Source organism: Chanos chanos, chromosome 2 (assembly GCF_902362185.1).
Source record: "Chanos chanos chromosome 2, fChaCha1.1, whole genome shotgun sequence".
Lineage (NCBI taxonomy): Eukaryota > Metazoa > Chordata > Actinopteri > Gonorynchiformes > Chanidae > Chanos > Chanos chanos.
In genome coordinates, this window is record NC_044496.1 from 24,823,784 (window position 1) to 24,846,210 (window position 22,427).

The window sequence follows — 22,427 nt, forward strand, 5'->3', positions numbered from 1 at the left end:
TTAATGTAATTGACTACAATCATGTTGCCAAGGCCTGCAAATATGTACAGAAAAATATAACTACCCTGTGAACATGTGTAAATTCTAACAAGGAGATTAACAAGCCCTTAATAAATTATTCCCTGACTAGATTTTTAATCATGTATGAGGTCTACTCATAGGAACAATATGGGCTATGTAGAATAAAATGTAATGAATGGCTGTAATGTGTTTACATTATAAATATGTAGAAATTACTCAAACAGGTAGTTATTGAAAATTTTAACCACAGATGTAACTCTGTTTTCTTTATTTTTGACTCATTAATTTTATGATCCTATTATATTAAAGTAAGTAATAAAAAATTCTTTGAAGTACAATTCCCTCTGATCCATGACATGGACATGGAAGAGACACTGGAGTTTTTGACTTATGGCATACAGGTAAAGTTATTAAAGTAGGTGAACAGGGGAATCCTCCCTCCTCAATATGTAACTACTTGGCCTGTAATGGAAGGTACCCCAAAGGTCATCTCCTTTGACCCCAGTGGCTCAAGATATGGCTTAAGACCTTGCAGAAATATACTGACCGACGAGGACCTGTACGTTTTGCACAGACACATGCTGGAAAACTAATAGAAGTCAGTTTTTCATGTTAAAGTCTCCAGTTTTTCTCATTGAGTCCTGAGTCAAGTCTTAAGCAATAATAGAGAGGTCTTAAGTTCCAAGTGTTTGTTTACACGTCAAAATCACAAACCCTAAGTTTAGGGTTTTAAATTCACAAATCTTATTGGTGATGTTTGAATAAAGTTGCTATGTTCCTACCGAAAAATGTTCCTTTACTTCATTTTCTTAGTACCTGCAAACCAAAAATGAAGAATAATACTAAAGTAATACCAAATGCTATTTTTAAAAGCTGACAGTAACATCTACGTTGTTTATAACATTTTCTTTCAGAAAGTAAAGATTCAGTTGAAGCTCAACCAGATGCTTCATGAGGAAGAGTGACTAAGATGATATTGGCTTCAAAGTCTGAGGAGACATTATCGACCAAGACATGGCGCATGCCACCGAAGACACATCAACAGCCTTTGAACTTGGCAGGGTGCCGCCCAGAAGGCCTGAGGTTTTGTTTGCAGTGAGGCCACTGCATCCGGACCATATCCCTCTCCCAAATAAAAAGAAACCATGCTCATTTTCTTTTCTTGGTCTTCTCCTCAGCTTTTCATCCCTTTCCCTGGAGTATTACATTGACATCTGTTGCTGGTGGGTGCAGCATAAGAACCAAGTTTTGTGCAAGAGTAATTCTAATTCTTGGACAAGAATGAGCTTGGCAGGAGAGACCACTGTATTGGTACTGTTTTGTAGTCCAACAAGGTCTGAGAGCTTCAATGAAAAGCACATCCTGAGGCTAATTGAGCCCTGAGACCATTTTAAGACTGCGATTGACTCTCTCCATGTACCAGCTGGCTTGAAAGTGTCACTTAAAGGTAACCAAACGTAACTGATAGCCATTAGCTAAAAGGTAAAAGGTAACCAGTAGTCATTAGCTGCAGGTATCCAACTGAATGGTTTGAGGGCCAGGCAATAGGCTGACAAGAGGACATAGTGGCAGGACAGTCTTCCTACTCAGTGGGCATGGAGTATGGGGCGCCGTTTGTAAAAAGTTGCACCTTCGGTTTTTCCTGCTCAGTTTTTGTACATTTAGCACTGTCAAATGTAAAAAAAATGCACTACAGTTTTCAGCTGTCACTTTTTCAGACATTTAAAGAGAAATTCATGTAGAATATTGTAATTCCTTTTCCAAGAGTAATGATCTGCATTAAAGAAAAATTATGAAATAATATATAAATGTCAAAAGTAAATGTTATATGTAAATATAAATGTAAATGTTAAATGTTAAATGTTAAATCTAAATGTAGGATTTGAAAATGAAATATATGAGAGGTCTGACTGCAGAGCCACAGAGCTGCAGTTTTACGCCAGCAGTTTCACACCAGCAGTTTCAGGCTAATGGCCGATCATCTAATTCTAACACTAACCATAATCATAGAGTTTCAGCATATGCGCTGAATGCCACTGGCCTCTAACCCCTGGTGTAAACTGCTGTTAGGCGTAAAACTGCGGATCTGCAGCTCCATAATGGAGCACAGTCAAGCTGTAGGTTTTTGAGATCTTTATCAATGCATAGCATTAGATCTGTGAGAGCTTGTAAGAATGAGACTGATGTCCAAATTAGCTCTTGGAAAGACACAGTGCAATGCAGTGGGGAATGCAGCAGATGAGATCCTCTTCACACTTAACAAGACTTTGGTGGAAAAAACTATAACAGCAAATCAGTCACCACATTATCACATACTGTTGTTGACAGCAGACTAAGGCTGTGGTCCTTAGATACGGTCAGCCCCGCAGTACATCCAAAAGGTCTTATTTCCTGTAGGATATGCATTCATTGCCTCAATTAGAATGACGGGACTCACAATTTGCGAGAAACTTCACAATAGACTGACAACTTATCAGCAAACAAAATTTCAGCGCCAATACCCAACTGAATCTTCACACAATGGCCCAAGACAAAACTGGCACTGATCATCTGTAAAGATTATCAAAAAGGGAATCCCTTTGATCACAGCATGACGTGTTGCTGGACCATCTGACAATATATGACTGACTAAACACTGAACCGGCATCCACATAATTTAAAAACATGTGATTTCAAGATAAGCATGGAATTACGTTCCTGTCCTGCTGGGTTATGGCTACACAGGCGCCACCAAGACTGGATCAAACCCAGAAAGCACGAACAGTAACACAGGGATCAGCTCTTCACCAGGAATAGCTCATTTTTATTGTTTTCCTCACTATTTCTGATCGCTTCACAAGGGCTCATTGTATACGTTTTTTAATATTTTACACATTTTAACATTTAACGTTATTCATTCTATGTGGTGTTTCCTCTATCTTGTTTGTCTTGTTTAGTCTGCTGTTACAAACAATTAATTTTATCTGTTTTTCTTTGTCTGATATTTCCATTCTTTGGCTCCTGTTTCCTAAATATACCATTAGAAGTCATTTAAAATTTTGTCTCTGTGATACTTTCTTATTGTTACTTATGTTGTATTAGTTCTACAAACTCTAAGAACTTATGTCCTTCAATAAATGTCTAACTGAGTTGTCTGTAAGGACTAGTGCCTCAAAATTATAACTAGTAGCGCTTCAACTACTGCCACCTCTCCACCACTGCCTACATTCCTTCGCTCTTTCCTGACCCAGAGTTGGGCATCAAAGCTGTGAGTGACTAGCAATACTTTTCATGGATGAACAGACAGCCTCAGTGGTACATGTGCCCAGACACATGCCTGTGTCAGCTGAGTATTTCTGTTAAGAGAGGTTCAGCGGGCGAGGGGCAAAAGCCGAGGCTTTAATTAAGGGTGCCCCCAAGAGTTGACCAGGGGGGACCGTGACCACCGTGCTAAATTACGGGCCACCACCCCCCCACCCCGTACCCAAACTGTCAAGCCCCAGTTATTCTAATCCTTTTGCAATGGCAAGCCCTTAAAAATCTGATTTACATTTAGGCCGGAACAATTGAGGTTCTGGCCATGGCATTACAGGACACTTTTACAAGTGCACACAATTCTGTAGGCCATTCTGTATAGCCTTTTTAGTGTGCCACCCCAAGATTTTCACCGGCCCCATCTGCCCCCCCAACTAAATATTTTCTGCAGGCGCCACTGGCCTAAATACACCATCCTGTAGCTGAGGGTAGCAACATTAGCAGCTTACACAGTAAGACGGTAATAGATAAGTACACTTGTAGGAACTGTACGTAGCAGGTTGCCCCGGCACTGAGAGAAACTGCACAGCACTGACTGGTTCTTAGAATCGCCTCCAAATTGGAAAACAGATATGACAGACCGTGTGCTGACAGCCAGAATCCAACTCCCAATTTCCAACATGCTTTTCTCGGCAATTAGTGTGATGTTATGAGGTTGGTGCACATTCATCATGGACAGCTGTATCCAGGCAGAGGACCAGAATATTGCCAAAACAGACGGCAGCAGCTGGGACCCAGCCAGGTCGCTGAATGTTATTTTCTGGAAGTGGCTTCAGGCCAAACTTAAACCAAAAGGCATCCTTGCATAGAGTAACATCCCAGCATGGTTAACAAATACTGTCAAATTCCTGCAAGCAACATGCAAGGGAAGAAATCTCTTTGGATAGAGCCTTTTCTTAGTTCCAGTTTGAAGAAGACCATGGTGTCAAAGTAGTATAAGGTCATCTCCTCTATAGTCAGATAATATAGTCAGGTAGTAGTGGCCTCAGATATATGGCCTTAGAAATATCTCCTAACCTCCTCTTGACAATGACCAGGTTTGACACTCAAGGAGAGGAAACAAGCGGTTCCATGATTATCTTGTCAAGATTCAGCACTGACATCACTGCGCAGACCAAAAGGTACAGTGTCTGGACAACTGGTGACATATTAAAATTGATAAGGGGCTTCTGAGTAAATGGACCACAGCTGATGTCCAGAGGTGGTAAGCTGCAGGATCACTGGGTCACTACTATCCATGAGAGGAAGTCCAAGATTTGTGGAGAGGTCAAGGCCAAATACATTGTTAGCCTTGACACATTAGTTACAGTGCCTAGCGAAAAATATAGCTACACTCCAAAAATTTCAGAGCAATTTCTAGTTTATTTGGCAACTCTGGCCACCTGAAGCCAAAGTCTGTCAGCAGCACATAGCAACACACATTTAGAAGGAAGGAAGTAGGAGGGGTTCCAAGGCATCGGGAAAGCAGAAACCCTAGGGCACTTGCTGGCAAAATACAGGTTGAATACAGGTAGCAAAATAATTTTAGATATTGAGAAGGTGTAACTACCATTTAACCTAAAAATTTCAACATGCAACAGAAGAATTTGCTCCCACTACCCAATATATCGATTATACTTACTATATACTTATAGTTACTGTAAAGTACACTCATCTGGTCAGCTAGACACCTGCTCCATGAACAATCACCTTCGTCTCATCCCTCAGAGCAGTGCAAAGGAGAGAGTTCATCTCTAACTGCCACCTTGCCCAATCTGTTCTTACTTTATACACTGTATAATCCTACCTAAAACTGATCATTTCATTAGCTGATGGTTCAAGCTGGGAAGCAGCTCTGGATCAGATAAGTGCAAATATCAGTCTCATGAGCAAGCAGGACTTTTAATCAATAACAGGCTGTTGAAATTTTTACACAGAGGAATACTGTGATTGGGCTGCAGTCTGTAAATCTCTTATTATACGAAAAAATTGCATTTTTATGGTGCAAAGAGCACACACAGAGGTCTATCAAACATCAAAAACAGAAGCATGCTCAGATGAACCATCCTTTGCAGATGAATACATATGTTGAGTTCACCAAAAGAAACCTACAGGCCTGAGTGCTTGTTTATCACCCTGTGGGGTTTTGGTGTGGATTGTACATTCCTGGCATGTTTTTGGTTTACCTCAGCCTAAGAGGGAAAGCTAAACAGCATTAACACAAAGTTATTTACAGTAATGCCCCTCATCCTATATATATCTATACCGACGAGGGTCTTCTTTTCTAGGATAACAATTCCCCATTCATAAGGACACTGAATGGTTTGACAGACATAAAAATGATGTAAACCATATGCCATAGCCGTCTCAGTCACTGGGGCTTGACCCAACTGAACTCTTATGGGAGATTTTGAGGCTGGACCAGAGACAACATTTACCACCAACACCAATAAAACATTAAATGACAGAATTTCTTGTGGAGGAATAATCCAAAGGAGATCTTAACATAACCATATTGTGGAAACTACAACATCAACCCATAAACAAAATAATTTATAAATGTAGAAATGTTTATGATCAAACTAACACAAAACATGTGACTTATAAAACTTTAAGGACGCACTTAGTGTTTATGTTTCATGAAAAATTTATGAGGATATATGTGTCAGCATAGCAACGCAGTCCTAAGAAATATAACATATTGTCCTAATTACTGAAAACATTTCTTTTCCAGTGCAAAGACAAAAGGTTTGAAAAATCACGATCAATAGTATGAATGATGGTAACTGAATTTATTTAGAGCAGTGTTTAACAAACTTTTTTTCTGGGTACCCACTTTTTGAGAATGACAAACCATCGCGACACACTTCACAAGGCCTTATCTATAAATCGTGAGAAGAGCGAATTTGTGCATAAACGTTCCATTTTTACTGCCATTTCACCTTATATTATCTTGAACAGGTAAACCAGCCATCTCGAAAAGATATACGTTTGACAAATCACAACTTCGTTTTATGCAAGTGTTATTGAAAACAATTATACATGTTAAATACTTAATAAATGAGAACAAATAAATGCATTTAGGCAGAATTTACAAGGCATCTGATTGGGCCTCTTTCACCAACCGTTCCTAAGAAGAGATTTGTTCTGAAAACCCACTCACGCGTTTTTTTGGACATTCACCAATGTTTTTTTTAATTTGGGATTTGTTCTTAGGTAAGAACAGAATCTACGCACGCTCAAGAGCACACATATGCACGTTTGAGTGCTGACATGTTTGTGCAAAATAATTGTTTATTGCGTTTTGTTCAATTCTACAGTTGTATAATATAGAATTTAAATTTCAATAATATATTTATCGTTTATAATATTTTCAGATAATTACTTTCATTATTTTACAAAGCGTGGTGGTCTTTTAAAATAAATAAACACTACACTAACACTTCATGTAACACTCCAGAGCGTAAAGCACACAGTGTAAATCTCATCAACCAAATTAATTACGAAAGTATTCATTGATGAAGGGATTTTTAATTTAGTCAACTATGACGAAGCCTAGACGAAACACTGCACCGTGATGATATAAGACGTAAAATTGATTTCATTATATTATTGACGAAAATATGACGAAAGGAAAACATTGTGAGACGTTTATTATATCCTAAAACATTTTAGAGAGAACATGGATGATTTAAATAGTCCAATAACAGACACGCATTTACTGTCGCAAAGGAGCACTAGAAAACGCATTCTCATTATCGACAGACAGGCAACTATCATTAAGGAAACATCTGCATTAATTTCTTCCATTTCATCGTCATGTCTTCAAAAAGCCGAATGGTATGACGGACAGTCCACCAGCACCGGGGAGGAAAAGGTCAGTGGCAGTTCTTTATTTTTCCGGTAGTTTTCTGATCTTATTTACTCCCGCAGTTTTCTCGATATCAATTCCATTGCAGCGGTAACAGGTCCGTCCTAATGCTGTGTAGTGTGCTTGTATACAGCTAACTGATCAGTCCACTCGTTTTTTTTAAATTGCCGTTTTTAATCGCTTATTTTCCCGTTGAAACTGACTGGCGAAAGTTCTAGGTTTCTAGTGCTAAGACATGGGATTGCACACAGCGGCAGTTGATAGTTGAATTCAATGTTTTTTTGCTCCAAGCGAACTCAAACCGGTAAGCTATGAATCAAACACTGATGCTGCGGCGCAATCACATTCGCCTATTGTGGCAGAAATGCATCTCTAGTTCTAATCTACAGTTAAAGAATTGCTACAATAAAATGGTATTATGGTATTATTTTCGTTGACTAACACTGCGTGAAAAGTGGTGTTTTCGGAAATATCTGGACAAAGTAAACTTCCGCTAAACCTGCTGTTTTCCGGAGGTATTCGGATGCCCGCAGAACTTTGTCTTGCGGACCTGAAAACTCCTGCAAATGTCCGAATACAGCTGTTAGACGGCAGTTTTCAGGCATCCGTGTGACCACAGTCGTTAGCTGATGGCTTGGTCTTTCAAATGCTAATAACAGTCAGTGGTCTAGGTGAGACTGGGTATAGAAACCTGCCCCCCTTCCTCGCTGTAACTTTCTATCAGTTAGCCTATAATATTTAGGCTATATTTTGATAACCACACAAACTGGTTAGGTGTTGCATGGTGTATAATACAGCAGTGTTAGGCCCATGTAGCCTTTAATGTCATTGCTCTGTCGTGCAGCTAAATCACAACGGACACTTCAAATGGAGCATACAAAAACACACTGAAAACATAATTTAAAAAAAGTCTAAATGAGAGGTTCATTAATTACATATTTGATGGTTATGCAACTGTCCTTTACTTGGGGTCAAAGGTACAGGGTGACCAGATGCAAACAGACCAAATGGGGGACAAGTAGTAAGTTTGTGTGGGACAATGTGGGACATTGTTACTAATGCTGAGAGATGATGTAAAACTTAGATATAATGTCAGTCTAACTGAATAAGAAACACTTGTATACACTTGTATTGATAGACATCCAACATGCATTGGCCATTACAGGCCCATCAAAGGCAACTGTACTTAAGCAAAGCAGCAGGCATCAAACAGCTCAAGTCTTTCAAGTTAAACCCCTGACCAAATCCAACTATAAGAATAAATAAGGCTCAAAATAAAATATTACATAAAATAAAACAATTTCAATGTAAATGTTTATATCAAGCCAAAATCTCTATTGGATGAGTAGCATGGTCAGAAGGGATAAAAGAACTTTTTCCTTTCTTTTGACCATGATGTCGGCTGACAGCGTTTACCTTTATACCTGTAAAGTTTTACTAAGTTTGGTTTTTGTGACGTAGCAAAGAAATTCGTCGGCCCCACAGCTGCACAGTTTGATTGACGGCCGCCACAGGCTCAATGCTCTCCTCCCAGCCATTTGGTGAAAGCAAGGCTTTTATTAAAAAAAACTATGTTGCTATGTTGCATTTGTACTGCTTTTGACATAACGCTATTAAACAGATTAGAAACTATGCCGCAACGGCATAAGCGGCTCATGTGCGGGCGGGTAAAATAATGGATCCATATATTTTTTATTTCTGACAGTTAAAAACCAAACGACCAGCGAAAATGCGGGGCATTTTCTCAGTATGAGGGATGCGGGACAAAGGATACAGGAGGTTTTTTTTTTAGGTTTACAGGGAATAGGAGTTTTTGTTGCTGTTCCTCGCTTAGTTTGGAATGTTTCTCCTCTGTACGAGGACGCGCCCCGTTTTCAAACCACCCACTCAGAATCTAAGGTTGAGTCCTGTCCAATCAGTTTTCATGGCGTAGAGTAACAGTAACCAATAACATTGTATGCAATTGCAGCGCGAAATTTGCTTTTGGGAAGGGGTTACCTGTAAGTAGGAAAAGCAAATCACAGAAGGATTACAGAAGTTGTACTCCGTATTCTGTTGATAGTGTGCATTTGGAAGATGACTTGCAAAAGAACACTTGAGTTTTCGAACGGACAGCGGAGTGGAGAGGCTACTCGTGCGCCGGGAATATCCAATTTTTCCGACGCCGAATCCGAACGAAAACAAACAACTGGTGTCCCCGTTAAATGCATTTTTAAGATGTCTTAACAGCAGTAAACGTTAATGGAGAATGTTATTCGGCGGTTGGACAGGATGGAGTCCCATCAAAGAGGCGCAAGAGGAGTCTGCCCAAAAAAAGAAGACGAGCGGGGAATAACTCTGTTTCGGTAAGTTTATTTCTGTAGCCTTCTGGCTTTCGTCTTTGACTGCCGCGCATGCTGAAACATTCACATATCTTTATCTGCTTTATCCCTTAATGTGGTTGAATTTAACTCTTGTATTAATTTTGCTTCTACAGGAAGCTGTGCGGAGAATGCATAATGCTGAAAACAACACGCACAGATATGATCCACGGACAAGGTAAGACAACGTGTTTTGTTGGTAGACTATATCGTCACGATTGTTTCATAGCAGTGCCTGGAATTCTAAACAAACTTTTAATCAATCTTCCTTTCTTATCCACTTTTCTTTCTCTATTGCATCCTGCAAGACCTATTGAGACTATTCGAAAGAGTTACCGGGTGAATCCAGAGAACAAAGAGGGGAGGCAGGATCGCCACTCGAACGAGGCAAAGGAGGAGAAGAGTAAGTCAAAACACCATTTCCCCAGTAGTTCTTAGACTTTTTCTCCATTTGCTGTTTTCAGCGATCTAATTTCTGTTTTCACTGTGTTTTGCAGCAGCACAAGGCCAGAGCTAGTGTTCTCTAAACTGAGGAAGAGGTTGCCATATGGAGGACCGCATCAGTAGACATCATTTCTGACGAGGACGCCATCTTGGATGGAAGGCCAGCGTGGATCCTCCCGCCTAGTACAGAGTTGTGAGGTGATACAGAATAGACTGGACAAAGACTAAAAACATGTTGTGAATCACCATGCATGAGCTGGTGTGGATAGATTCACAATGGACACCACGGAAGCTGGGTTGTTCTTGGGAATGCTTAACATTCAGAGTTTCATTTATGCTCCCAAAAAGCATTTGTATTATATACTATGATATTACAGTATATTCTGTTCTAATGTATTCTATTCTGTTATATGTTGTGTGTTTATGTATCTATCTATCTATCTATATATATATATATGTATATGTGTGTGAGTGTGTGAGTGTGTGTATATATATATATGTCAATTTATATGCCTTATAATCTATATTATACTGTATTTTCTTTATTTATAATAAAATTTGTGTAATTCATTTTTGTTTGCCAGACTATCTATACAATCTACCTATGAACATAAAACAACACCACCACCAATAATAATATTAATAACAATAATAATATTCATAATATAAACCATATGAATTCATGTCTGGGGACCCACAATGGACCAATGGGGAAGGGTTTTAGAGGAGGGGCAAGACATTGCTCCACCAATCCAAAGAAAGACTTTTGACCAATTGCAGGATACCTGGTGGCCCAAGGTGTGAAGTGCAAATGTTTCCTTGCAAGCACCCCCAAGGGATTATTCACCATGGCAACTAAGGGCTCTAGGCAGACCCCCAAACACGGTACATATTCAGGAGTATTCCATGCCGCGTAACAGAGCTGCAAACTGCCGGATACAGCTGATTATCTGTGGAGTATCTGGGAATATACAGGAGTATTCCAGGCCGAATACACCTCTTTTCACGCAGTGTAAAATGATGTGCTATTTTAGTCAGTTATTTAGGCTACTAAATTCAATCAGTATGACATGACTATCTGACTAAATGTAAGGGACATTTTAGACAAAAGACTAAGACCATGAGTAGTAGTTCTACATGCACTACTTATGGATTTTCCCATCTGACAGGTTGTAAAGAAGTTGTGTAAGAATCAGTCAGTTTCACTTTTACATATGGATAAATATTAAAATACCTGGACAGAGCAGACGCCATTGTGACATTGTGGCCTTCGCTCCTGTCTGCTACTGTACACGCGTTGCACTGAACCATAAAAGCGGGAGCAGAGGTGATGGCTCATGCTACTTGGTGGTTGTTAGAAAAGAACTGAGAATTACATGAAATAAAATCAGAATTGCGAGAAAGAAAAGTCGGGATTGTGAGAAACAAATTCGGAACTGCCAGAAATAAAGTCGGAATTGTGAGAAATAAAGTTGGAATTCCGCAAAATAAAGTCGGAATTCCGAGAAATAAAGTCGCAGTTAAGAAATCCTTTCTGTTTTTAATGTGGCCAAAACGGGATTCCATAGATTTCTGTGCGTGCGCACGGCCCTGCAGTCTCATGCCCTTAAATGGGTATTGACGGGCGTTTACCTATGCTAATTAGGAACAACTGGCACGCGCTTTCAATTTACGATGACGATGGGATTCATCATTATAAGAATAAAGATGCGAACAATTCTGCTGGTTAAGAACACGGCGTGAATCTGACGTAGACTTTTTCTTAGGAGCTTTCTCAAGAAAAAATGCAAGAAAAAACTGCAGATATTGGAAGATATTGGTGAATGAGGCCCATTGTTTTTATTTCCTCTCATCAGTAAAACAATATAGGCCTACACATTTTGAATACTTTACAAATGAGACAAAATAAGTGCATTTAGGCTCTCAGTTTTTTCCTCTCATCAGTAAAACAAACAGAATGTACACTAGCCTTTCATACTAGATTCAATGTTATAAGTACAATCATCAGAACAATAGGAACATTCGGTACTATAAAAAACATGCTTCTTGTAGAACTGTTTTTGAAATGCTCATGCATGTTATCAGAACAAGTCGGCCGGTGTTTAAGCGCAGCTATTGTTATCAAACAGTCAGTCAGTCGATTCAAATGGTCAACAATCAGTTCGTTAACCACATCAGGTTCCACATCAAATCTCATCAGGCACATTATGTGCTATTTATCCTGGCCAATGTGATAGGTGGGCCTGCTTGCTTTTTAGTATTGTATTCCAGTCCAGTGTACAAGAGCAGAGCGCAACGTGCATATCAGGTGCAGCGTTCAGTCTTCTTATTAAATGAAGTCTTCTTATTAGTCTTCTTTATTAAATAAAAGACTATGGAAGAAATTCAGCAAATACAATCTCCTGCGACCCGCCTGTGGGTCACGACCCAGTCTTCGGGAATAGATTATTTAGAGTACTGAGCTCATCACACAATGAACCAGAAGTATGCATTACCACTCAGGTAATGGCACGACATAGATTTAAAAGATAAGAAAATTAAAATATATGAATCAAATTGTTGTGGACTTCTCAGGTAGCAGGTGAAGGTGTGGACTGAACAGCAACGGTTTCCAAACAGCACATGAGAAAATGCTGATTTATGCTGAAGATTTAATGAGTGTGTTAAAAAAAAGAAAAAATGGTTTTCAGGTATTTTTGCTTATTGCACAAAGAATTCAACTCAGCTGAAAGTTTGTATTAGCTGTAGGGTGTCAGGCAGCTGGTGTGGAGATTGGTGAGGCTACAGGCCTGGTTGGCATGCCTGTAGAGAGGGCAGCCCTGACTCTATTCAGTGATTAAAATCTTTTAAATCAGTTCAACTAAAAGATTTATTCACTGAGATCGGTTCAAGGATTCGTTCAGTGACACTGACATATATTTCGTCACCTATTAGGCTTACTAGTTTCACTCATGTTACTACAGTAAACTAAGAACAACAATCTATAGTGGTAAAACTAGCCTATAGCTAAATTACAAGTTTCCATAACATTTGCAAAAAATGTAATGTCTTAGTTGAGACAACACTGCATAAAATACTTCAGTAACTTATATTGCAGAGTTACAATGCATTTCCAATAATTAATTGTCTTTATAATTGAACTTAATTTTGTTTATGTGTTCAACTGACACAATTAAAATGTCTGTGAATTGTGCAAGTGATATGGATTCCAGTGGGGCACAACTGAACTACATCCATCCCCATTTCATTCAGTAAGTATTTGGATCAGTGAATTAGATCCTTTTCTTCTAAAGTGAGATGCCAGGTTTCATCCGCTGAGTGTCTGGATCAGGGAATTGGCTCATTTTGACCATTAACACTAGAAGCGCCGAGCGCCGGTCATTTGACCGCCGTGACGTCTTACTAGAAACGCCGTGCTGGTTTGACCTACTTATACCTAGAAGCGCCGAGCGCCGGTCATTTGACCGCAGTGACCCAAAAAAAAATTAAATCTTTGCACTCGGTCAAATTTCAGGACCGTCCTTCCATGGCTTTTCCTAGATTTGAGCATTTTATCACCCAGTATCGTTAAATTTTCAAAATCACCCCAGTACAAGCTAATTTAAAGCTATTTTGCTTCTAATTCTGTGAACCTGCTGTCAGCCTCGCGTTCGGCCATATTGTTTCCTGCCTTTCAAGGCTGCGATTCTCTTTTCTCGCAGCAGATGGCGCAAGGGTTCGCTCGTACTAGTTTTCTGTCTTTATATATATATATATATATATATATATATATATATATATATATCAGGGTTTTATATATATAGGAGACGCAACCTTTTTTTTTCAGTGGGTGACACCCTGTGTCCCTCGGAGGGATTCGTTCAGACGCAAAACCAGATTCGGTTACAATCAGACTCCAGTGCATGAAGTGTCATGCCATCATTTTTGGGGTGTATACATTCAGTAAATTCTCCCAACCAGTGACAATTTACATAAATACAGCCCACTCCAAAAGGCTACTGGCTCATGCTAGCATGAGTCTTCTAAAAGGAAGAAAAAAGCCACCATGGTAATCATACCCTGCTGCTGTCACTCATCAGAGAATTTGATGAACTGAAGGAATAAATCAGTGCATGGAATTTTCTTCAATTATATGGTTTGTCAAAAAGAATGAATCTCTCTTGAATAACACAACTTTACATGCCTGTAGGTGTCCAGTTTCATTTTGATTGCAATTAATGTGTGTGTCATTGTAGTTAGCAAATGTTGTTTAAAACAGTCATCAATGGTGGATGGGTCAAGACATCAGAAAAATAGCTGTTTTAAAATGCCATGGTTTATACTATATTGTTTGTGTGATTTGCTTTAGTTGTATTATTAATGGAGAAGACGGTAATTATTTTCTTTTTGGTTTACAGATTTTGGCAGACTGTGATTCTCCTCCTTTCCAGTCTGATTCAGTGGTCCCCAGCTTAATTTTTGTCAATTCTGAGGAGATTTTATAAGATGCTATATATGAGTAATGTGAAATGTTGTGCTTGCTACTACTCTATTTTATTTTTTACCTCCATTAATGTGAAAAAAATCATCTACTGCCCACTCTACCAGTTAGAATATTTTTATAATTAAACAATACATAACAATTAAATGTTCACTAAAATAAGGTTCTGTTGATAACTGCACTTATGGTTTGCCACTATTTAGTCTGTGTATAATAAGCATGCACACTGGACTGGTTGAGAGGGGTGAAGTCAGACTTTGTATATACTCTGAAATATTGATTTTTGTGCATGTGCACACAAGCAATGGTCAGTGTCTGTTTCTGTTTTCCTTTCCTGATTTTCATTCTCTCTTTGTGATCTTGTTTGTCATTTCAGTGGTCTCTCCTGGACCAGGAAGACAGAGCATCTTATAGGCTCTTCCTACTCATCCAATGAGGGACCCAGACCTCCTCGTACCCACATGACAAAACCCTGTGTCATACTGTGTGTGTGTGTCTGTGCTTGTGTTGAGTGTGTGCATGTGTTCATCAATATGCAACTGTTTGCATGAATGTGCTTGTGTTTCTATGTATCCGTTTGAACATCTGCAAATGAATAAAACTGATGGCTTTTCATTAATCACCAAAATTCTCAGTTAAAAAAGCTGTTTACTCAATAATGCCTTCCGTTTCAGGATTTGCTATCAGGTACATGTAAAAAAAAAAGAAAAAAAAAGAAAAGAAAAAAAGTCTGCAAAACAATCTCCCTAGTTTTTGCACATATAAAATGCTTCTTTCCATCATCCTATAGTGAGTGTCTGCTGAAGTAGCGGTTTGGTTTGAGTTTACTGCAGAATGACTGACACCAGACTCGTAAACACTGGGCGAGTATACAGGGCCTGCTGTGAGGGAACCCTCAGCAGTGCAGCACAGGCCCAAAACCCACCAGAGAGAGCAATTCATAGCGTTTCAACCCTGTGAACAATGCTCAGCAGGGAACAGGCAATAATGGACCATACTGAATTCACTGGGAATGTTCGTAAGGAGCGAAGGGTGGGATTTGGATAACCATCTCTCCAATGAGACTTTCAAGTTTTGGTCTAAAACTAAGGCTTTGGAAAATGCTGTAAAAACTGAAAGGGTTGTACAGTTAGCACAGGTCCAACATGAGAGACTTTCTACGTGTTCACTTCAGAATGATTTCTACTGATCCACAGCACATCAATTATAAATTGACCATTCTGTCAATATCATACCTCTCTGTACTATTAAGTAAACCTGAATTGTAGTGATTTTTATGTAGGATATCAAAATCTTAATGACATCGGGCAAATGTGTTTATCTAATTCACAGGTCCTGTACTTCACTGTTTGGGGTGAAGAAGTACATGCCACTGCACCATGTGCACACCATTCCAGCTCTGTCAGATATTATCCACATTCCCCGCTCTTGTGCTCAGCACTAAACACCAGCAGACATCTACAAATATTATTTAACTCATCCGTTGTACATGATCATGATCAAAGTGTCTAATTTAATATGTCTAACAGAAAGAAATGGGTTGAGTGGGTAAAGATGAGGATAAAGAAAACGAACTGAGAGGTGAATGACATGAAGGATGGAGGGAAAGGATGATGGGGGGGGGGGGTAAAAATAAAACGGCTTTATTCACCAGCTGCTTGCGGTTTTCTTCCAAACACAGGCCAAGGACACCCAGGAATGATCCGAAAGCCAACTGCAGACAAGAAACAGACAGGCAATTGTTATCGAAACCAAAAGATCAGAACCATAGAAGAGTACTCCGGAGACATGTCCACACCCATCTGAGGACAGTGATTACAAAAATATTCTTATTGTTTGCAGGAATTTCCATTGAAATTGACAAGCTATGGCTTGCTGATGGCTGAAAAAATTGTACTGACCCCAGAGTGATTGGTGAAAACAGATTTTAGAACCATTATCTAGTTCAGCATCAGCTGGTAAAAAAAAAAAAAATAATCATTTTAGACATGAGAATGGAAATTCTGAGTAATCCAACCAAATGTATGATAAAACATCCTGGTTTCTTTTTCCCTATTTTTTAAAACTGACCTTTTCTGGTCCACAACTTCTACTGGTATGTTCTGACAAGTTGAGAGAACTGAACGATTCAGCTGCACAATTTCTTCCCGAGTCAGCTCAAATAAGAGTTGACACCCATTCCCTCGCATGCCTGCATTACAGCAAACTGGTCCACAAAGTGAGCCAAGGTTAATGTATGGAAATGAGGTCCCATTCTCTAATACTACCATTCTAGGAATGCATCCACAGTCATGATTCAATAGTCTGTGCTGTGTTAGTGAATACATATTACTAAGACACATGCTAAATTAGTAAATGTCATGCCAAAACATCTATACGATCTTACTGGAACACGGCAGATATGGAGTAAACACCATGCTAGCACCATGTCATATGTTCTATTTAATAACTGTATGTACCTTAAGAATGTGAGCTTTGACTTTCCACATGGGTAAATGGTAAGTTTATTTGTGACTTGGATTGTTTTATTAATTTTAGTTCAGGTTGAGTAGGGAGAAGATGATATTGCTTGCTTGTTCTAATCAGGATGGTAATTTAATGTGAGCACTGTACGCATTCATTATGTAAATCACTTGAAATAAAAGCATTTACCAGATGAGTAAACGTAAAGGTGAATGCAAAGGAAATATGGTCATTAACACAGGTAAGTATTCTGATATATCCATGTTTTTTAAAAAAGATCAAATTCCATTGACATTAGCACTGGCTGTACTATGTCATAAACTCTGCCCTTTTCCAAAAGAGTGAGAAAGAGATACGTGGTAAACTGGGGGGGGGGGGGGGGGGGGGGCAGGCAAGGGAGAGACTCAACTGAGTAAAACCTTTACTTCCAGCATTCTTGTCTTTAACTGCCATGAAGCAAAAAAAAAAAAAGAAATTCTACTACCTTCACTCAGACATATGAGATTTGCATATGTCCTAGTAAATGATGAATTTGTTTAAAGAGTTGAGTTCATTGTGCAATCTTAGTGTCACTGAAACTCTAATGAGCTTGAAAAAAAAACATATTCCTCCCAGGAACAAAGAAAACTAGTGCTGTAGAATCTGAAATAAGATCCCCTTTACAGCTCTCATGCCAGTCGTGGAATGAGCCCTGTGGTTGCTAACACATACCAAGGGGTTAGCTGATGGGGTGATGATGTAGCTAGGACATATATAAATCTCATATGTCTGAGTGAAGGTAGTAGAATTTCTTTTTGATGGGGTGATGTTGCTGACAAACAAGGGGCAACTGTACAGGTATAGGGCTGGAAAGATACCCATTTTTTCCATCATTGTCTTTGATGGGCTCCTTTTTTTAATAGCAAAGTGTCTTCATGCTAACATTAGTACTTATTACAAGTACCTACAATTTTAACAGAGTGAGCCCTTGTCTTATCACAAGCAAGGTGATGTGCTTTCACTTTAGTTTAGTAGTGTTCACAGAAAAGGTAGGAAATCAAAATTATTTATGGCATCTAACTGTAAAATTTATGAGTTATACATTACATACATATACTATCTGTTGGTGATAAAACAGTGTTTTTTTAAGATGTGAAAGGTTCCTGTATTTCAAAATTGGATGGGACTCTATCCTTTTTCTCTTTCAGCATAAAAGACTTCATAGCACATGGGAAGGGTCAAATCAAGTCATGCTAATGCCCAATTTCCCTTCCTTGACAGACAAGACAAATTGTGCAATCATCTGAAACTTGTCTTGTCTCTTCCATCTAAGTGTAGTGAGTGCTCATGCAGCTCTAATTTCCAATAAGGCCATTTCAATACAACATATTTGATTTACAATGGTCAGCACAGACACATGCTTAGTGTCTTTTACTCTGTAATTATGACATTATGGTTTGGCCCAAGAATCAAAAGAGTGGAACGCTCAGTTAAATGAAGAACATAACATTGAAAGAACACTTACAATGACATCCTAGAGGTCTCATGAAATTTCTCTTAGTATGTTTTTGCAAAAAAGCAGAGTTATAAATCAGTCAATAGCAGACCATAAATCCTGCCACATTTTAGAAGACCCGTCACTATATTCAGTCATTTTAATAAAAGATTTAAGATTGAAAAGAGACACTCTGAAGATAAAGTTTTGGTCTAAGGCATTTAGCTGCCATTTTGGGGAAATCAAATTGGTAGACGTAGCAATGCTGGCTGACATTGCTAGTGTGCGTTTGCCAGTATGGCTTGGAAGAAGTTTATCCAAATGTACAAGACCAGGATGAGCAGTGAACAAGATGCATCAATACCGTAACATTAGACTTGGTACGCCACAATGGTTATGGACATTAGCCATGTCTCAGAATGCATCAACACTTTAAAACATGTCTGATATGGTATATGTCAACAAGAGACTTTGGGTTTTGACTTGAGTCTGACTAAAGTGTCTTTGTCTGTAAGACCGAACGTTTGGGGGGGGGGGGGGGGGGGGGGGGGGGGGGTTTGCTCCAGAAACAAATCAGTTGTGATCTAAAACAAATCTTTTAGGTCCCTATTTGAACAAATTCTTACAAATCCAAGAAAAGCTGTACGGGAGCAAGCAGTCTTCATAAAAAAAAAACCATAACATTTACATTCAACAGAACACTAGGCACAGAGTTGGATTGCTTAACATGAACAGAACAAAAATATTTTTTGCTCACAATAACTCCAGAAGTGTATCCAGTGATGCTGACACTCTCTGTCCGAGTACTAGTGTAAATGCCGAGAGCCACAACGACCAGGGACACACTGAGCATGCTCACAACCAGCCAAAGAGCCCTCTTCTTCCTCATTCTCACCATATCTGCAAGACAAAAGAAAGAATAATCTCAGACAGGGACAGGTGAAAGCTTATGGTGAAAGAGTACAACACTAACATTACCATGCTTAACTGTCTCCAGCATGGTAATGTTAGTGTTAAAAAGCCTCTATCAAGGCCATCATAAAGCATCAAATCTCCATTTACTGAGTCTTAAAAGTAAAAACACAATGGTGAAAGAATGACAAATGTTTCCTTTAACTGAAAATTTTGGAGTGTTGAAGGGGTGGGGCTCTCTCTCCTTTCTATCTCATAGGGACATTCTTCGATGTGGGAAAGGTCAAATCAAGTCATGCTAGACCTCAGTTTCCCTTCCTTGGCAGCCAAGAAAAACTGCACAATCATTAGCTAAAAACTGAAGCCGTCCTTCCTATACCTAAACACAGGGCCTAGAGCTTTTATTTCCCATCAGACCATTAAAAAACGATATGTCTACTATACAGTGGTGAGTGTTAACGCGAGCATAACCTCTACGACATAATTACGGCATTAGGGTTTGGCCTAAAAGTCAGAGAAGGAGAGAGAAAATTCCACACAGTTTGAAGAAGGTTATAAAACTCCATGGATGAGGAAATACAGTCGGCCCTCCGTATCCGCGGGTTCCACCAACCGCGGATTGAAAATATTCGGGGGAAAAAATCCAGAAGGTTCCGAAAGGAAAAACTTGAGTTTGCCGTGCGCCGACAACTACGCTAAATACCCACGAATGACATGATGTGTATGCACACCCTGCTGTAGCCTCCCACCTTTTTACAGGTCATCGGTCTCTCTCCAACTTTCGTTTTTGGCGCGTGACCTCGCGTCTCCTTCTTTCACTTTTTGTGTTGTGTGCACCCTTTGTTTCTGTAGAAAAATGTCTCCTGAAAAGCCATTAAGTGGTCAAAGCAAACCAAAGGCTGAGAGGGAGTGTAAAGTGCTCTCTCTCGACGAGAAAATAAAACATTAAACGAAATTAAACGAAAGCAATCTGTAAGTGTGGAAAGAAAGAAAATGTTACGTTGTTGCTGACGTGTACCAGTAAGGCCTACGATGATTGCGTCTATAGCCTACTGAACACGTACAGACTTTTGTTCGTGTCATTGTTCCCTAAACAATACAGAATAACAACTATTTACATTGCATTAGGTATTATCAGTAATCTAGTGATGCTTTAGAGCATACTGGAGGATGTGTGCAGGTTAGGTGCAAATACTACGCCATTTTTTATAAGGGACTTGATCGTCCGCGGATTTTGTGGGGGGGGGGGATGGGTGTGTCCTGGAACCAATACCCTGCCAATACTGAGGGACAACTGTAGTTACAAATTTGAGAATTCTCCATTGTAGGCTATGCAATGTGTAGGCCTACGACCCATATAGTCTCCCCTGCCTTTGGTTGGCTACTGTCTGCCTGTCTAAAGTGCAGCCCAAAACGTAAACAAATATATTCAGTTTAGTTACATATATATTTAAACACTATTCTCAAATGTTACCTTAAAATAACACACTAATCCGTATAAACTATCGTACTTTTCACCCCATTTCCGAATGTCAAATGTCCTACATTCGTCAAAAAAAAAGGTAAAACTAGGTGAGATTAAGCATTTGATATTGCAGTTAATTGAACTGTATCGATTTATTATTTGTGAGGACAAAAAAAATGACAAGCAATAAAACAGTAATCATAAGAGAGAATAGGCTCTCTCTTCCGTAGGCAAGTGACCTATAGGCTATTAAGAATGATCACTTGCAACATCAGGTGTATCGGACGATGATTTTGAATTAATCTACAAAATAAATGACAAACTGAAAGGAATGCAAATAAAATACACGAATCACAACATTTATCCCAGCGTCATACATTGTGTATTTTGATAATATTAGAAATGTGGCTAAATCGGTTAAACCTTCCAAAACGAATAACGACAGATGTCAGTGACATTCTTACTAAGGTCACATTCAGAATAATATATTTTCGTAATGAAGAATCAGAGTATTTCATACTCTGTTATTCAAGATGGGTCTGTAGCTCTTTTGAAGAAAGATTTCGCTCTGTTGCTCATTTTCTTGTGTCCTTGTTTGAATTTTTATTTCGGTAAATAACCTAACTGCCCGTTTAAGCAGCCTGGTGATTTTCATCTGAAAAATGCCGAAGAATAACTAACAATCACGCAACAATAACTGGTTGTGTTCGGAACTGTGGTTGCGCTCTGGCCAGCCAGCGGCATATACACTCGGACCTTTTTTTCTGGATTCCTTCCTTCAGCTCTCCATAAAATGCCATATTTATATATACTTTCGAATTTTTAAACTTACCTGCAAGGCTAAGCGAGGAGACCGGCTTATCTCGGTCCTTTCCCTCTTGTGCTCTTCTCATTGTCATATTCCACTTAGGCTATAATCCTCTAGTATTCTGTAGTTTACAAGGTAGTGCGCTCCGTCCGCAACGCTTCTAAATGCGCACTGGTAGGTTTCCTCATGCTTTTATGCGAACTGTAGTTGGCACAGTTAGGGTTTTCCCGGAAGTCGATGCCGTAAAGATGAAATTTCTGTGAAGAGGTGGGCTACATCCCCCCACTAAAATGAATCAACTTACCCTTGAGTATTTCGTGTCACATGGCGATACTTTAAAATGAGTCGCATTGATATTCCCTGTTCCACTCTGAACCTTTGTCTTTATCCTTTAGGTTTTTAAATCTGCAGAGTCTCAGGTATAGCTTTTCTTTGGAAAGATAATAAAGATTATTGTGTTTAGAGAGCTGAAAACATGCCGCTCCCGCTCGACAAAACTCTCAACGAAAGCACAATTTCTTTGCCTTGGCAGGGTTTTCAGTTGAAAGTTAATCATGATTTTTCAAAGCAATTTTATTCCTGCTACACCCTCTTGTCTGTAACTTGTCAAAAATATGTCTGGCTTCAGCTGTGGAATACATAGCCTATACTAAATATGGGTTATGTATAGGGACACAAACAACAAAAGATAACACGGCAAGAATCTCAATTAACATTCAATACTTTTTAAAAGCAAAGTTTATTTTGACTAGTATCAGTAATTCTCACTGTTATCAGGTACATGCATATTTGATCTTTTTTTAGATGCGTGTCTGGTTTTTATGTCTTACGGACACATCTTCTCTCTGTGATAGCT

The 22,427-nt window shown here is 39.1% G+C and overlaps 1 protein-coding gene across 1 annotated transcript in view; it reads right to left on the reverse strand.

The window, feature by feature from the left end:
- Positions 1-21,662, reverse strand: part of LOC115804680 (transmembrane protein 255B) — a 36,055-nt gene extending 14,393 nt beyond the window's left edge. Inside the window, exons 1-2 of the mRNA XM_030765188.1 lie at positions 21,596-21,662; positions 19,144-19,286 (exon numbers count right to left, since the gene is read on the reverse strand). Coding sequence (XP_030621048.1) covers positions 19,144-19,286; positions 21,596-21,662 — 210 coding nt within the window. The remainder of the gene's footprint in view (positions 1-19,143; positions 19,287-21,595) is intronic.
- Positions 21,663-22,427: the final 765 nt, after the last annotated feature.